The sequence below is a fragment of the Sinocyclocheilus grahami genome, unplaced genomic scaffold (assembly GCF_001515645.1).
Source record: "Sinocyclocheilus grahami isolate Dianchi unplaced genomic scaffold, SAMN03320097.WGS_v1.1 scaffold9.1, whole genome shotgun sequence".
In the NCBI taxonomy this organism is placed as follows: domain Eukaryota; kingdom Metazoa; phylum Chordata; class Actinopteri; order Cypriniformes; family Cyprinidae; genus Sinocyclocheilus; species Sinocyclocheilus grahami.
In genome coordinates, this window is record NW_015505188.1 from 990,893 (window position 1) to 1,007,522 (window position 16,630).

Consider the following 16,630-nt stretch of genomic DNA (forward strand, 5'->3'; position numbering starts at 1 on the left):
AATCACTGAGTTGGAAAAAGGATCACCCCCTCCTAAAAATGACTTGTAAATTCAATTAGGTGTAGCTAATCACCTTCTCAATGGCACACAAAAACATTTGACTTTCAACTGTGATCAGCTGTGGTAATTTTTAATAGCTCAGCTGCATTTTTAATAGCTTTCCTGGAGCATTTCAGGCCTTGCTAGTGCAGCTGAAGCAAACAATCAACTATGGGTGGCAAGGCACAGTCAAAAGATCTCCCAGAAGTTGTGGACAGACACAAGTCAGGAGATGGATACAAAAAAAATGCAAAGGCCTTATCAATGCCTAGAAGCACATGAAGTAAATTATTAAGAAGTGGAATGTATTTGGTACAACACCGACCCTCCCTGGATCAGGAAGTCGCTCCAAACTGGATGAAAGAGCAGGAGGAAACTGGTCAGAGAGGCAACCAAGAGGCCTACAGCAACTCTGAAACAGTTGCAGGAATTTATGACAAAGAGCGGTCATTGTGTGCATGTGACAACAATATCACAAATTCTCCACAAATGTGGCTTGTATGGGAGGGTTGCAAGAAAAAAGCCAATCCACAAGAAAGGCCACATGCAGTCATGACTGAGCTTTGCCAAAACAAACCTTGAAGATTCTGAGGCAGATGAGACTAAAATTGAATTATTTGGCCTCAACTTGCAGAAATCCAATACAGCTCACCATCCAAATAACCCCACTCCTACAGTAAAGCATGGAGGTGGTGATATTCTGTTATGGGGTGTTTCTCTGCAGCAGAGCACTTGTCAGGATAGAAGGAAAAATGGATGGGGCAAAATACCCTCAAATTCTTGAGGAAAATCTGCTGCCCTCTGCCAGAAAGTTGTCAATGGGAAGAAGGTTTATCTTCCAACATTACAATGACCCAAAGCACACAGCAAAACTGAGCACACAGTGGTTGAAGGAGAAAAAGGTGAATGTTTTATAAATATCGCTCCGTCTAGATTAGGGATGTGCGCGACGACTAATTTGACTGACGTTTAAACGAAAGTTTTGTATCCGACTAGTCTAAAAGCAAGAAACCCCAAAAGATGGTAAGAAAAACTCTGTGCGTGTAGCATATATAATAGCCTATATTTGAAATACTTAATCTATAAATCACACTGTCAAATCCCTCAATGAATTTCGCTTGCCACACTTAATTGCCTCGCGTTATGATCATTTCATTTTAGGCGGTCGTAAAAAAAAAAAAAGAGAAGCGTATACAACTCATCGTCGGCCAAAGCATAGCGTATTTATTCAAATCAGCTGGGGAAATGCAGAACAATGGAAAATCAATCAATAGCCTGACAGAATTCTTCATGTTCATATAAGGTTAGCCATCATTAAAACACAAGTCAAAAACAATAGGAAGGTTTATCAAGAAATAGCATTAAAATGGCTTTTAAAAACGTACTTCGTGTAGGCTATATAGTCTAAAAACAAAATGCAACAATGCCCATTTTACTTACTCAGACCATGCGTTATTTGTTCAGTGAAATTATCAACGTGGTCTGGTGAAAGACGGGACCTGAGGCGATTAACAATAAAATTCCTGCACTTGAAAAAACGCGCTCGGCAGGAACTGAAGTCGCAGGCACGCAGAGATAACGAAAAGCAAGCCGATAGAGTTCCAGAAAGTGCCTGGACATCCTGCACCACCACCACCGAAGTGGGTGTTCGTTAGAGGAACAGACGGCACGGACGGGATCGCAGCACCGACGGGTTGTAGTGAATGACGTGATTGACATTTGCTGGCTTTGGCCATCCTCTAAGCTAACGCCTACGTGCCTGTATTCAATATGATTACGCATCGCTCCAGTAGAGTTATTGTAAGACAATTTGACATTACACAGTTTACACACAACTTTTCCGTTTCCTTCTAATTCAAAATAATCCCACACCTTCTCGTCTTTCGCATGGTCATTTTAGAACTCGCCACAACTGACACGAAGAAAACGCATGTGAGGTCTGAGGTAAAAATGTAGTTTCCGCCCAGATAAACTTTTAAAAATAATATATTATTTTTCAAAAGTTTTATTTTAACTTGTTATTTAAAATGTTTTAAATGCAATGTTAAAATGGCGGTAATTTGAATGATAAAATCATGTTTTTTTTGGTCGTGTAATCGACTATTGTTTTCAGTGTCGACTAGTAGGAGCTGTACCGTTTAGTCGACTAGAGCCGCACATCCCTAGTCTAGATGTGCAAAGTTAGTAGAGTCGGAGACATATCCCAACAGACTAAAGGCTGTAATTAAAGCAAAAGTTGTTTCAACAAAATAACGACACCGGAGGGTGATGCTTTTTTAAAAAACTGATTCTTTCTTCTTCTGACATGTTGGTGTTATATCTTTCACTTGGATGTTATAAGTTGGACTGAGTAAATGCAGCTGGATAAAACAAAAACTGTGTCCATCTTCATTTCAGGCTGCAAAGCAAAATTTTTTGATTATTTTAAAGGTGGTGATTCTTTTCTATACGCACTGTATCTCATAGCATGCTTTTAGCTAATAATACTTTTGTTGCTGCTGAGAGTACTGGCTATGGAAGTCAAACTACAGGCGGTAATCTTGCTTCCTCTCTTAGATGTTCTCCAAATCCTCTCTGGAGGGAATGGACACCGTGGAAGTGGACTACCGTGTGAGACTCGCTGAACTACAGCAATGCTACAAAGAAAAGCAACGAGAGCTGGTCAAACTGCAGAGATGGAGAGACAAAGAGTGAGTCTCCCAATTAATTACCTCCCTTTACACCACTTCATTAAGACCAGTAATGCAAATTTACCTCACTTAATCCCACTAACAATCAAACAATCTGCTATTTGTGATCCCTGTGATTCACAGAGAGAAATATCAGCAACATCATCAGCAGCAACAACAACAGATTCAGCAGCAGGAAAGGAACAGAAGTTTAGCCCGCAGGGGACCGGGACGTCCCCGAAAAAGGAAACATGGCCTATGCGCACTGTCTCCACCCTCAAGCAAGCTGGATTCGAAGTGTGCGAAGTGAGTGTGTAGCTCAGGCACAGATAAGGCCCTGCTGTGCTCCACAAGGCCTGCCCTCCAGCTGAACACTGTTGTTTTGCAGGTTGGGCAGAAACGTGCTTTACTCAGAGGACTCTGAGAGCGGGGAGGTGCTGAGGAAGCGCTTTCGAGCCTCTAACCGAGATGAGGAGGAAGAGAGTGCATTGAGATTGAAGAAGAAGAAAAAGAGCTGGAGTGAGCAGGAGGCATCTTCAAGCTTCTCTCATGAGGTTGGTCTTTATTATACTGGAGTTGTACAAAAGCTTTTCTAGCGCCTAAACTTCTGCAGATTTTTGCTTTTGTTGAACAGGCATGCATCAAATTAAATCCATTAATTGCATTTATCTCTTTTAACAGGCACCTAAAATGGCTGTGAAGAAGAGCCGAGTGAGCGAGCAGGAGCAGTTGGCATCCAAACTTGACAAGGCCTTGTCCCTCACTGAGCTCAGTAAACTCAGCAAGCCCTCTTGTAAGTTCAGAGACGGTTCCTCAGGGAAGTCCAGGGCTAGTTCTGGAAGCAGAGTCCCCATGCTCACCAATATAGACATGAGAGACAAGATGGGAAAATCCAGCCTATCAAAAGATCTCAGTATCTTTCACAAGTTTTCCAAAGGAGGTAAAAGCAAAATGGCTGCCAAAACGAAGCCTTCAGATCCATGCCTTAAGGGAAAAGGCCAGCGGAGAGCACCTTATTCTCCAGTGAGGTCAGAAATCAGCAGCTACTCTAATAGTAAGTCAGTTTTTTTTTTTTTTGTAAATGTAATTTTTAGTTGTTGTTGCCAGTGTTTTGTTTCTGATGAAAACAGGTTACAAGAACCCCAGGGGCTTTTTCCTGCTAAATGTATTTTTTTCTTAGGTAATGGAGAGTTTTTGTTGATAACTATCAACCATTATGTGTTCATAATAATATCTGTAATAAATTGCTGTGGGCTGCATTTAGATGCTACTGTTTATGATTGACTCAGTAGGAGTAATTTTATATCATAGTAATTTCCATAAAAAGATCAAAAATGCTGTACTGATATATAAATCTATTCATTACCATTGAGAAATTTGGTGTTAAGAGTTTTAGTAATGTTTTGAAAGAAGTCTCTCATACTCACTTATTTTTTAATCAAATATACAGTAAAAGCAGTAATATTGGGAAATAGTATTTCAATTTAAAAGAACTTTGTTTTAATATATTTTAAAATGTAATTTATTCCTGTGATGCAAAGTTGTATTTTCAGCATTATTAAGCCAGTCTTCAGAGTCACATGATCCTTCAGAAAGTGTTTTAATATGCTGATTTGCTGCTGAAGAAACATTTCTTATGTTAAACTTCTGTGCTTCTTAATATTTTAGTGGAAACTGTGATACATTTTTCCAGGATTCTTTGATAAATAGGAAGCTCAAAAGAACAGCTTTTACTTGAAATATAAATATTTTGTAACATTATAAATGTCTTTACTGTCACTTTTGATCAATTCAAGCATCCTTTGATTATTTTTTTATTAATGATCAATAAAAGTATTATGTATTAGTTTAAAAATATCTTAACTGACCCCCAACTTTTAAATGGCAGTGCATTTATAATAATAGTCTTCTATCATTGTTTTGAATCAGTTTTTAGTTCAACATGCTTTTGGACCGCCATCCTGAGTGAAATCTCTTGTGATTTGTACCAGACACAGATTCAGAAGAGGACAATTCACTGAAGGATGGCTGGCCTCCTATCTCCATGTTGGGGAGAACAGGGTCACGTCCACAGCTCCTCGGCCTGTGCAGCACTCCATCCAAGAAAAAGCGCTCATTGTCCAAGAGAGCCTCTTCATCACTCAAGTCCAAGCAGGCGGCCAAAGAGAGGAAACATAAGCACTTTGCTTTATTGCTACAGGAGGCAGGAGTCAGCTCCTCTGAGGACTCATTTGATCAAGGTTAATAAAGCATACCTCACTATGCACAGAATCGAGAAGGCAGCCTCTCGGTTTTAGCTTTTTTATTTTATTTTTTTTTGGGTCTGTCTTGTATTTTTAACCATGACCATTGGTCATGGTGACATTTTTCCTGAGAAGCCATTTTAAGATGCTTGCGTCAGAATTTGCTACCTCACTTCCAGTATATAATATAATCGGCTCTTGTTAGAGTCTCTTTTAAATGGTTTTACTTTTTTAGGAATGTCTTGCCATTGTGCATTAAATGTGTGTGGCTGTGTGGAAAGTGTTCTTTATTGTATTGCAGTTTGGTACCCAAGCTTTATTAAACATGCTGATTTCATTTTTACTGAAAGTAAAGAAATGCCGTGTTCTCTGTCTCTTTCGCTACATCTCCTGCTGTAGAGTGCTAGATTGCAACGCTCCACACTCCTGATTTCCTCTGTTGTTCAAATATCCCTTTCATCAGTGAAGAGCTGTCACAAGAAGATCTTTGCATAAATTCAGTGCTCATGAGCAGTCCTGATGAGACTCAATAGGCCGAATGATTTCGAGAAGCATAACTAACTTGTTAGGTTCTTCAAAGAGATCAGATATTTAACAAATGAGAAACCGTTGAATTCAGATAAGATGGATGTTGGCTAATGTTTTTCTGCATTTACAATATTGTATACATTTATCATTTTAATTGGCCATAAACTAATGCGAAGCCACTGGTAGAAGAACAAACTACCATTATAACTATGCTAAAGTCACTAAATCTACATGCCCACGACCAGAATTTGTTGAACTTTAAAGCTTATTCTGCAATCATAAATCTTGAACCGTTCCAAGAAGTGTTTTCCACTATGGTAAATGTGTGAACAGGCAAAGCATTGTGGGATATTTGGAAAATAGGGAGTTCCCTGATTTACTAAAAAAATGAATAACCTAGCTTCTCTAGACTGCTCGCTCTCTCCCTGCAGCTGCTTGGCCACCCCTCCACCTCTGACCCCTTCTCCTACCCATGATGCTTTTGAATGTCTATCGGTCTGTGCATTTGCTTGTCCTGCCGCAACAAAATAAGAAGCAAAGGGCTTGGCTGGGAGTAGGGCAGCCAGCTGTTCAGCGTGAGGTCACTATCCATGTCACCTGAGCCTTGAGCATTGTTCTGTAAGTAGGCCACCACCCTCTTTTGCTGTGACTTCTCAATAATTTCTACTAATTTGTGATTATGCTGTTATAGAACCAAAACACAAACAAACAAAAAAAAGACTGGATAACAGACTAGGTGTTGAAAATATATTTGTAACATGCTCACCTCCTGTTACATGCCCTCAAGCCATGGTTACAGTGGGGAAAATATTCATTTGATCCCCTGCTGATTTTGTAAGTTTGCCCACTTACAAAGAAATTAAGGGTCTGTAATTTTTATGGTAGGTTAATTTTAATGGATAGAGAGAATATCAACCAAAAAAATCCAGAAAAAAACGCATTATATAAAGGTTAGAAATTGATTTGCATTTCAGTGAGTGAAATAAGTATTTGACCCCCTACCAACCAGCAAGAATTCTGGCTCCCACAGACTGGTTATGTGCCCATGTGGAACACAGATTAGTCCTGTCACTTTAAGAAGTCACTCCTAATGTCAGCTCGTTAGGTAAGACACCTGTCCACACAATCTGTATCTTCCATTCCAACCTCTCCCACCACCATGGGCAAGACCAAAGAGCTGTCAAAGGATGTCAGAGACAAGATTGTTGATCTGCACAAGGCTGGAATGGGCTGCAAGACCATCAGCAAGAAGTGAGAAGGAGACTATTCTGAAAGAGAGATTATTCTGAAATGGAAGAAATACAAAACAACCATCAATCAGCCTCGGTCTGGAGCTCCGTGCAAGATCTCTCCTCATGCGGTAAGGATGATCATGAGAAAGGTGAGGGATCAGTCCAGAACTACACGGGAGGAGCTTGTTAATGATCTTAAGGCAGTTGGGACCACAGTCACCAAGCAAAACATTGGCAACACACTACGCTGCAATGAACTGAAATCCTGAAGTGCCCGCAAGGTCCCACTGCTCAAGAAAGCACATGTACAGGCCCGTTTAAAGTTTGCCAAAGAACAGCTAAATGATTCAGAGAAGGCTTGGGAGAAAGTGCTGTGGTCAGACAAGACCAAAATTGAGCTCTTTGGCATTAATTCGACTCGCCGTGTTTGGAGGGAGAGAAATAGTGAATATGACCCCAAGAACACCATTCCTACAGTCAAGCACGGAGGTGAAAACATTGTGCTTTGGGGCTGTTTTATTTGACCCCCTACCAACCAGCAAGAATTCTGGCTCCCACAGACTGGTTATGTGCCCATGTGGAACACAGATTAGTCCTGTCACTTTAAGAAGTCACTCCTAATGTCAGCTCGTTAGGTAAGACACCTGTCCACACAATCTGTATCTTCCATTCCAACCTCTCCCACCACCATGGGCAAGACCAAAGAGCTGTCAAAGGATGTCAGAGACAAGATTGTTGATCTGCACAAGGCTGGAATGGGCTGCAAGACCATCAGCAAGAAGTGAGAAGGAGACTATTCTGAAAGAGAGATTATTCTGAAATGGAAGAAATACAAAACAACCATCAATCAGCCTCGGTCTGGAGCTCCGTGCAAGATCTCTCCTCATGCGGTAAGGATGATCATGAGAAAGGTGAGGGATCAGTCCAGAACTACACGGGAGGAGCTTGTTAATGATCTTAAGGCAGTTGGGACCACAGTCACCAAGCAAAACATTGGCAACACACTACGCTGCAATGAACTGAAATCCTGAAGTGCCCGCAAGGTCCCACTGCTCAAGAAAGCACATGTACAGGCCCGTTTAAAGTTTGCCAAAGAACAGCTAAATGATTCAGAGAAGGCTTGGGAGAAAGTGCTGTGGTCAGACAAGACCAAAATTGAGCTCTTTGGCATTAATTCGACTCGCCGTGTTTGGAGGGAGAGAAATAGTGAATATGACCCCAAGAACACCATTCCTACAGTCAAGCACGGAGGTGAAAACATTGTGCTTTGGGGCTGTTTTTCTGCTAAGGGTACAGGACGACTTCACCACATTGAGGGGCAAATGGACGGGGCCATGTACTGTAAAATCTTGGATGAGAACCACCTTCCCTCAGCCAGAACACTGAAGATGGGTCATGGATGGGTCTTCTAGCATGCCAATGACCCGAAACATACCGCCAAGGCAACAAAGGAGTGGCTCAAGAAGCAGCACATTAAGGTCAAGGAGTGGCCGAGCCAGTCCTCAGACCTCAATCCTATAGAAAATCTGTGGAGGGAACTGAAACTTTGAGTTACCAAACAACAGCCAAGAAACCTTTAGGATTTAGAGAGGATCTGTAAAGAGAAGTGGATCAAAATCCCTCCTGAGATGTGTGAAAACCTGGTGACCAACTACAAAAAAAATGTCTTACCTCTGTGCTTGCCAACCAGGGTTTCTGCACCAAGTACTAAGTCATGTTTTGTTTGGGGATCAAATACTTATTTCACTCACTGAAATGCAAATCAATTTTTAACTTCTATATAATGTGTTTTTTCTGGATTTTTTGGTTGGTATTCTGTCTCTATGCCTTAAAATAAACCTAACGTAAAAATTACAGACCCTTAATTTTTTTGTAAGTAGGCAAACTTACAAAATCAGCAGGGGATCAAATAAATATTTTTTCCCACTGTATGTTTGTATTTGATGAAAAAAGTTTTATTTTTTTTATTTTTTTACGTTTAGGAAATCTCCCTCTACTCCTCTTTCTCCATCATCCTCTTCTCCTCCTTTTCCTCCTCCTTCAACTTTACTTCTCCAACTTCACCTTCTTCATGTTCACCATCTTTTCCTTCTTCACCTTCAAGTTTTTCTTTATCACCTTTTTCTTCACCTTCTTTTTGGTCATTAATATTTTAAGCTTTTCTACATCCGTTTTATTTACACATTTTATTTGGTTTATTTGTTTGCCGTTTTTATACAGTATATAACTGAATGTTTCTCTTGGATGTTGAATTTAATTAAATGTAAAATTAAGATTGTGTTACGATAATGTATATGATTTAATTATTATTTTAAATCAGTTTTTTATTATCTTCCCTCAATGAAGATAGATAATGGCTGATTTGTAGTTTTTTCATCATTTACCGCCAAGGAAGTAAGAGGTTTGAATTAAAAAAAGAACATAGCCATGGCTGCAGTGGTGAATGGTCTGAGTTGAGTCTCAGGAGCCATGGAGGACTGTCCTCACAGAACCTGCTTTGTGTTCCTCTGCTTTCTTTTTCCTGTACACATCCTCTGCTTGCTGTCAGTTGTTGTAATACATGTTTCAGGTTTTAATGCTGTGGCATCTATAAAATTGTTCACAACATAACCAATCGAAGTCCTTGTCTGCTACAAAGTCTTTGTCTTTAACAAACTCACCTCTGGCTTCAGCTACTCACATCCACACTGAAAAATCCTGTGTCTGTTTCCATCACCAAACGTGTTCCTCACCCTCAAGAGAATGAGAGAAAAGGGGGTGTTGCTTAAAGTGGGTACCTACTGTCTTACAGTTAGTCTTTTGATTTTTTTTTGTTTTGTTGTTGTTGTTTTTTGCCCTTTATCAGTTTAGACAAGCTCTGAGCTGAAGAGACTGTTAATAATTGATGACTTTCTTAGTCAGGGATTCTGCCAGCAACCTTAGCTTTCTGCAGTGCTTGTGGCTTATTTCTATTCCCATTTTTCCCTCAGTGATTCAGCTCATTCAGCATATTGGGCAAGGCCACTTTATTGGCTTCTCTTATTTGGTTTGGGCTTTTGCATTCCCGGCCCCTCTCGATTTGGAACGAGCCAGCAGCCATGCTGATTTTAAATCCTGCCCTAAAGCTCTGAAGGTTTGAAAGCTGTGCTTGCTAGATCCTGCCTGCCCAGCTTAGTATATGCTGCCTGCATGAAACCAGGCTTTGTCCCCCACCAGTAATCTTGTGTAGTAGTGGGTGGGCTGCAGTATTTGAGCAAGAACACATTAATCTAGAGAAAGTCGGCTTCTGCGATGCTAGATTACAATGGATACGTGAAAGTGAGAATAGCACTACAGCTGACAGAATGATGCATTAGTGTTAGCAATCTAGTATTCATAGCTATGCAGATTTTATTTGATGGTTTTATTGTTCTACAAAGAGAACTAAATAGTCTTTATATGTTGGATATTTTTGATTTAATTGCATGGGATTGAGGTTTTGATTTAACGGAAGATGATTGAAATGGATAGTTCACACAAAAATGAAAATTCTGCCATTTACTTCCTCTCATGTCATTCCAAACCTGTGACTTTTCTTCTGCCGAACAGAAAAGATGATATTTTAAAGAATGATTTTATCCATGCAATGAAAGTCAGTAGGGTCTTAAACAACATCGATTGGACCCAATTGACTTCCATTTGTATGGGCAAAAAAAACATTCTTCAAATTATCTTTTTTGTTCAGCAGAAGAAAGAAACTCATACAGGTTTGGAATGAGGGTGAGCAAATAGTGACAGAATTTTCATATTTGGCTGAACTATCACTTTAAACCTGGGCACTTCAACTCCAATCCTGGAGGGCCAGTATCCTGCAGACTTTAAAAACAATCTAGATTTAACCCACTTGTCTGCACACTCTTAAAAATAAATGTTCTTTATTGGCACCAAAGATTCCATGTATACATATACATACACGCACACACATATAATAATAATAATAATAATAAAATTTGTGCTCTTAAAAACAAAGGTTGCATATTTATTAGCTTGTTTAGTTTGGTTTAAAGCTAAACTCAGCAGGACACTGATCCTCCAGGACTGGCGTTTTAGAGCCCTGCTTTATATGATGGAATGTCACAGGCTTCATCATCAATTTCTGAACTTCATATAATTTTCATAAGTCAAAAATCCTAAATGATTTTCTTTCCATTGTTAACAGAGTATTTTACCGAGCGGAATGATTATGATGATGATGACGACGAGGATGAAGATGGGTATGATTACGAGCTTGATGAAAGCGACGGCCTGTGTTCATCTTCCGTAGAAGAGAGCGGGCTGGGTCTTCTGGCCCGTTTCGCCGCCAGCGCTATCCCGAGCCCCGTTGTCACCAGTCCGCTCTCGGTTGTCCAACTGGAGGCTAAACAGAAAGCCAAGAAGAAAGAGGAACGGCAGAGCCTTCTGGGTAAGGAAGTGCTCTTTCTGAATGGATTGGATCTTTTCCTACACTCTTAGGTTCATCTGTAATCTCTCGAATGTGACATCAGCTGCTTTTCTAAGCCCATGGGACTTGAATTCCCAGGTGACATGGTGATGCATTGTTATTGGCTGTCTTTTGTTGTGCTGTGTCGTGCATGTGCGCCGGCGAGTGAGGGAGTTGAAAGGGGCTGGCAGATGAAAACACATTGTGCTTTGAGTAGTCACTCAGTAGGGGTGTTAAGTTTGGCTTTGTATCTGGTGTGAATGCTCCAGAAGAAGAGGATTAAGGAGACCCCCCTGTGTCTGCCCCCACCCCAGCTCTCCAGTACACCCTCGGACAGCACCGGAGCTCTCCCTGTCAGCCCAGGGCGCAAGAGCAAGGTGAAGCCCAAAGCCAGAGAGGTAACTCAGCTAACATTGCAATGCTAATAAGTGATAAATTGAACAATATTTAAAAACATTTTTGGCTGATGAACAGAAATGGTAGTTTCCTCTTGAGACAATTCTAAGATCTACCAACAAACATCAACTGGGTTAATAAGTACTTTATTTAATTTTTTTAGTGTTGTTAATCTTATATAAGCTCTTTTATATTTCTATTTCAAAAGTTTGTGGTCGGTAAGATTTTTAATTATTTAAAGAAATAGTTTTATTATATATAGTTTTATAATAGTTTTATTCAGCAAGGGGGCATTAAATAATCCAAAATGACAGTAAAGACACTTATATTGTTACAAAATATTTCAAACAAATGCTGTTCTTTTGAACTTTCTATTCATCATATAATCCTGAAAAAAATTATCATGGTTTCCACAAACATTAAGCAGCATGACTGTTTTCAACATTAATAATAAGAAGAAATGTTTCTTGAGCAGCAAATCGGCATGTTAGAATGATTTCTGAAGGATCATGTGACAAAGAAGACTGACGTAATGACTGCTGAAAATTCAGCTTTGCATCAAAGGAATAAATTACATTTTAAAATCTATTCAAATAGAGAGAGGTTATTTTAAATTGTAATAATATTTCACATGCTGCCTTGGTGAGCATTGGAGACTTCTTCCCAAAACAATCATACCAAGCCCAAATTTTTTATTTATATTGTATTATATTATATTATAGCTACCAATTTTATGGTCGATGACAAAAAATATCCTCCTTTTGCATTTGTTTGGTCTGCCTTAACACTCTTAGTACATAAAAAACATGATGCACTGTGAATTAACTCACATTTTTAACATGACACAAATAAATATTTGAAACGGAGCCATTTTGTGCTACACTGTGAGGCCAAGGAGAAACACTGAAAGGCATCAGAATAATTTTACCTGGCAGGCTCGAGGCCTATTGGGAAAAGCCTTGCATTTAAATGAGCCACCCCTTCCTGCTCCCCTGTCCCAGTCTGTATGGGCCTGCTCTCAGTACCCACCGTGACCAAAGGGAGGGAGGTGAGATGGGAAAGAAGGAGAGAGAAAAAGGCCGAGTGCAGTAGAGCCAGCAAGCCTAATTAGACTGCACACTCAGCAGGCAAGCAGTGAAATTAACCAAACGACACCTCGCTCCATCCATTTCTCCACCCCTTCTGAACAATTTATTTATTTCTTCTCAAGATAAACCTCCACTGCATTTTAAAACTCTCTGCCGCTGCTATTATTCATCTTATGTATAAATCACGTGTTTTAATGCACAGTGCAGAAGCTCGGGAACTCCTCTGGGTATTTGCCGCATTTGAAATCTGAGAGCCGAGCATGTCACTCATCTAAATGGGTTTTACTGAATCAATTCTCCTCTAGTAAGCACATGGGTCTCATCTTTAGAACTGAACCAACAATGGCTCAGTGTTCAATATTTCATTGTCACAGGAATTGGGGCAAAATGTGCTTGAATTCCCCCAGCAGGCTCGAGGGAAGGGCGGTGCTGTCAGCAAACTGATGGAAAGTATGGCTGCTGATGAGGACTTTGAGCCCAACCAGGACAGCAGCTTCTCCGAGGATGAGAATCCCCCTGTGAGCGCTCAGCCAGAAAGACCCTGCACTCCCGGTGAGACGCTTTCACATTCCCTCGTCAGCAAGGTCGCAGAGCTCTTTCCCTTCATTGCTCCCCCATTTTTAATTGCTGTTTTATGACTAAATCAGACTTCATTTTCTTGTCCATGCATGCAATTAAAAGTGAATGTCTTTTGAATGATGTTAAGGAGATATAATTTCACAGCCTATTTTATCCTAATCCAGCATTAAAAATCAGAAAATTGATTTGGCCTGATTGCATTCATACGTTAATGGGACGAGCTGAGAGTTACTGCACGCATTAACTTGATTTGAAAACCTTGTGAGCTGCTTGCTACCTACAATAACGGTATGATAACCGTCATGAAACCTTACAAGTGAATGATTTGAAACATTCTGTGTAGACAGCAACACTGTGTGTCACACAAATAGCCCTTACCATGAGAGAGAGGCACAATTCATGATTGTTCGCAACTGATTTCATTTTAATTCATAGATTTGTTTTTTTTCATTGACCTGGTCACAATGCATTCTGGGATTAACTTCTGTGCGAGTAATACATGTGATGCTGTCTTAGAATTTGGCTTAAATGAGATACTTAAATTACTTTTGGGAACCGTTTTCACATTAAAATTTTGCATCCATAGGCAGCTCCGTGGGTTTTGGAAGATAGCTATTTTCTTGAACATTTGCAGTTTTAAGGTGGTGATGAGATGTCTCAGGTTTTATTTAGTAGCACAAGTTTCGGCATGCCTCTTCTCATCTCCCTCTGTTCTGTTTTTCCCCCAGCCCCTCGGAACTGTGTCATTAACAAAGATGAACTGCAGGATGGGTTACGGGTCCTCATCCCTATGGATGACAAACTCCTGTACGCCGGCCACGTCAGCACGGTTCACTCTCCTGACATGTAAGAGACCCCCCACCCGAGCCGTTTACATTCTCTTTATACCCTCTGCTGTGTCTTCTTTATTGTTTGTCTAATTCCTTATTGTTTGTCTAATGCTTATAGGCTGCAATAGTTGGATTTATGTAAAAAAAAAAAAAAAAAAAAACGGTTTGGCATTTCTTTCTGGCTACTACGTATAGGTTTCTATGTAAGTACTGGTACTTCTGAATGGGTTGAGGCTGGGATTTTAGAACATTTGAAGTGAAAGTACTTGATAAACATATACTATGTGTGGAGAGTAGGGCTGTCAAAATGACTGAAAAACTCAATTTGAATTTTCTACTTAAATATTATCAAAATTCAAAATATATTCTAATTTAAAAGGCATAATTAATCAGTTAGGGGGAAAAAAGCATTTGGCTTCTCTCCTGAGGCCACAAGAGGGCGCATCGAGCAAAATATTATGCATGTTTCTTCAAAGCGTAATAAAATAACACGACTATCTTTGAAAAAAAGTGCATAATGTTTAAAATGTTTATAAACCATATATAATTAATAAAGTTGCTTAAACAATTAGTAAAAAAACAGCACCATGCATGTATGTATAGTTTAATACAAAGGACTGAAAACCAATCACAAAGAGTAGGCTACTTTCTTCATTTAAAAACATGAGATACAGTGGGATGGGGAAAACCGCCATGTCTTTAGACATGTTTTTTAAAAGTTGAACTTGCATTAACGGCTTGGTTTCAGTTTTGACGTAAACAACATCTTCTCCAAACTGATGCTCTCATTTTCCGCAATATATGAATGAACAACATAGCAGCACCGCATCTAGTGGGTTCAACTGGATAGGCTAACAAAAGCATTCAAATGCAATCAATGACACATACATGGTCATCGCATTTCGTGCGCCACTGATAAGGCTGCCTGATAGCTGACGCAGACCTTAAAGGGGTCATATAATGCGATTTCAAGTTTTCCTTTGTCTTTGGAGTGTTACAAGCTGATTGTGCATAGATAAGATCCCTGAAGTTGCAAAGACTAAAGTCTCAAAACCAAAGAGATATTCTTTATCAAAGTTAAGACTCTGCCACGCCCCCCTAAAACGGCTCGTTCTAACACACCCTGTGACTCTGTTCCCCTTTCGGGCTTGAACTGATGGTCAAACTAATGACATTATTTACTATCTTTACATTTATTTTGAAAGATGAAGCTCGTGATTATGGTAAGGGGCGTTACATTTCCGACGAGTGCTTGCAGTGTTCGGCCAATCACAATGCACTGGGTCAGCTGACCAATCAGAGCAGACTGCGCTTGTCGGAAGGAGGGACTTTGTAGAAAACGAAGCGTTTGAGAGAGGCGGGGCATAGAGGACCTACAATAATGTACAGTATTTGAAAAATAATGTTTTTTTTTAACATTAAAGCATGTCAACATATTCTGTTACACCAAATACACAAAATAATGATCTTTAAAAAAGCATCATATGACCCCTTTAAATTCGAATGCAACGTTTTTGCAATTGAATCTGGATTTCTTTTTTAATTCGACGAATATTCGAAATTTGAATATTTTTTTTTTTTACAGCCCTAGTGGAGAGCATTCACTCAGTATCATTCTCATTTTTGACCAAGATGACTTTTAGAGGCCTTTGCATTGGAACTCTTCATATATATATATATATATATATATAGATATAGATATAGATATAGACATGAGTTGACGAACACTAATTCCCCCCCGTCACTTTTTCAAGATTCTTCAATGACAAAAATTAAAAAGAACAGCATTTATTCGAAATAGAAATATTCTGTAACATTATAAGTGACTTTACTGACACTTTGGATCAATTTAATGCGTTGATAGATAGACCGATAGATAGATAGACAGACAGATATAGAAAGATAGGATAGATAGATAGATAGATAGATAGATAGATAGACAGACAGATATAGAAAAATTTGTAATATTATGTAAATTGCACGCAAAACCAACTCCTATCTGCCTAAATGGGGAAATACTGAAATTAAATTTAATACTTAAATTAAATACTGAAAAAAAAAATGGTCAAATAGCATTAAAAAGCATACGTTTCATGTTGGTCCAGCCAATGCACGTGCATTCCCAAGCATGTGTCTCAGGACATTGACTGTTTCTATGGGAACCTGCACTTTCAACAGAAGGCAATTAGCTGTTTTTATTAGAAGGTGGGATCTATTACGCTATATCATATTGCGTGCTGCGGTTTCTTGCATTTCTTGCATCTTGCAGGAATATGAGTGAACTGTCTTGGTATATAAACAGTCTTTGGCAAAGGTACATTAAGCCAATAAGTTGGTATGTTTTTTTTTTTTTTAAATCATGTTTAATTGACAAATTCAACATGTACGTTATTGTCAATCCTTAAGTGAGATCCACTGATTAGAGAAGTCTTTGTAACCATGAGAACAAAACTCACAGCGAAGATGGCTGTGTAAAACTACCTTAAATTACCTGACCGAAATTTGTGGGGTTTGATGCATTTACAAATCAAAAGAAGAGGTGTTTTATTGTAAGAAAATACATTACAGCAGGGGTTTTCAAGGTGGGG

At 39.4% G+C, this 16,630-nt stretch overlaps 1 protein-coding gene across 1 annotated transcript in view; it reads left to right on the plus strand.

The window, feature by feature from the left end:
• LOC107592445 (trinucleotide repeat-containing gene 18 protein-like) overlaps nucleotides 1-16,630 on the plus strand; it is a 77,878-nt gene that overhangs the window by 44,197 nt on the left and 17,051 nt on the right. The window contains exons 13-21 of the mRNA XM_016281962.1: nucleotides 2,596-2,729; nucleotides 2,853-3,014; nucleotides 3,097-3,262; nucleotides 3,390-3,762; nucleotides 4,700-4,948; nucleotides 10,889-11,160; nucleotides 11,413-11,547; nucleotides 13,008-13,185; nucleotides 13,941-14,058. Coding sequence (XP_016137448.1) covers nucleotides 2,596-2,729; nucleotides 2,853-3,014; nucleotides 3,097-3,262; nucleotides 3,390-3,762; nucleotides 4,700-4,948; nucleotides 10,889-11,160; nucleotides 11,413-11,547; nucleotides 13,008-13,185; nucleotides 13,941-14,058 — 1,787 coding nt within the window. The remainder of the gene's footprint in view (nucleotides 1-2,595; nucleotides 2,730-2,852; nucleotides 3,015-3,096; nucleotides 3,263-3,389; nucleotides 3,763-4,699; nucleotides 4,949-10,888; nucleotides 11,161-11,412; nucleotides 11,548-13,007; nucleotides 13,186-13,940; nucleotides 14,059-16,630) is intronic.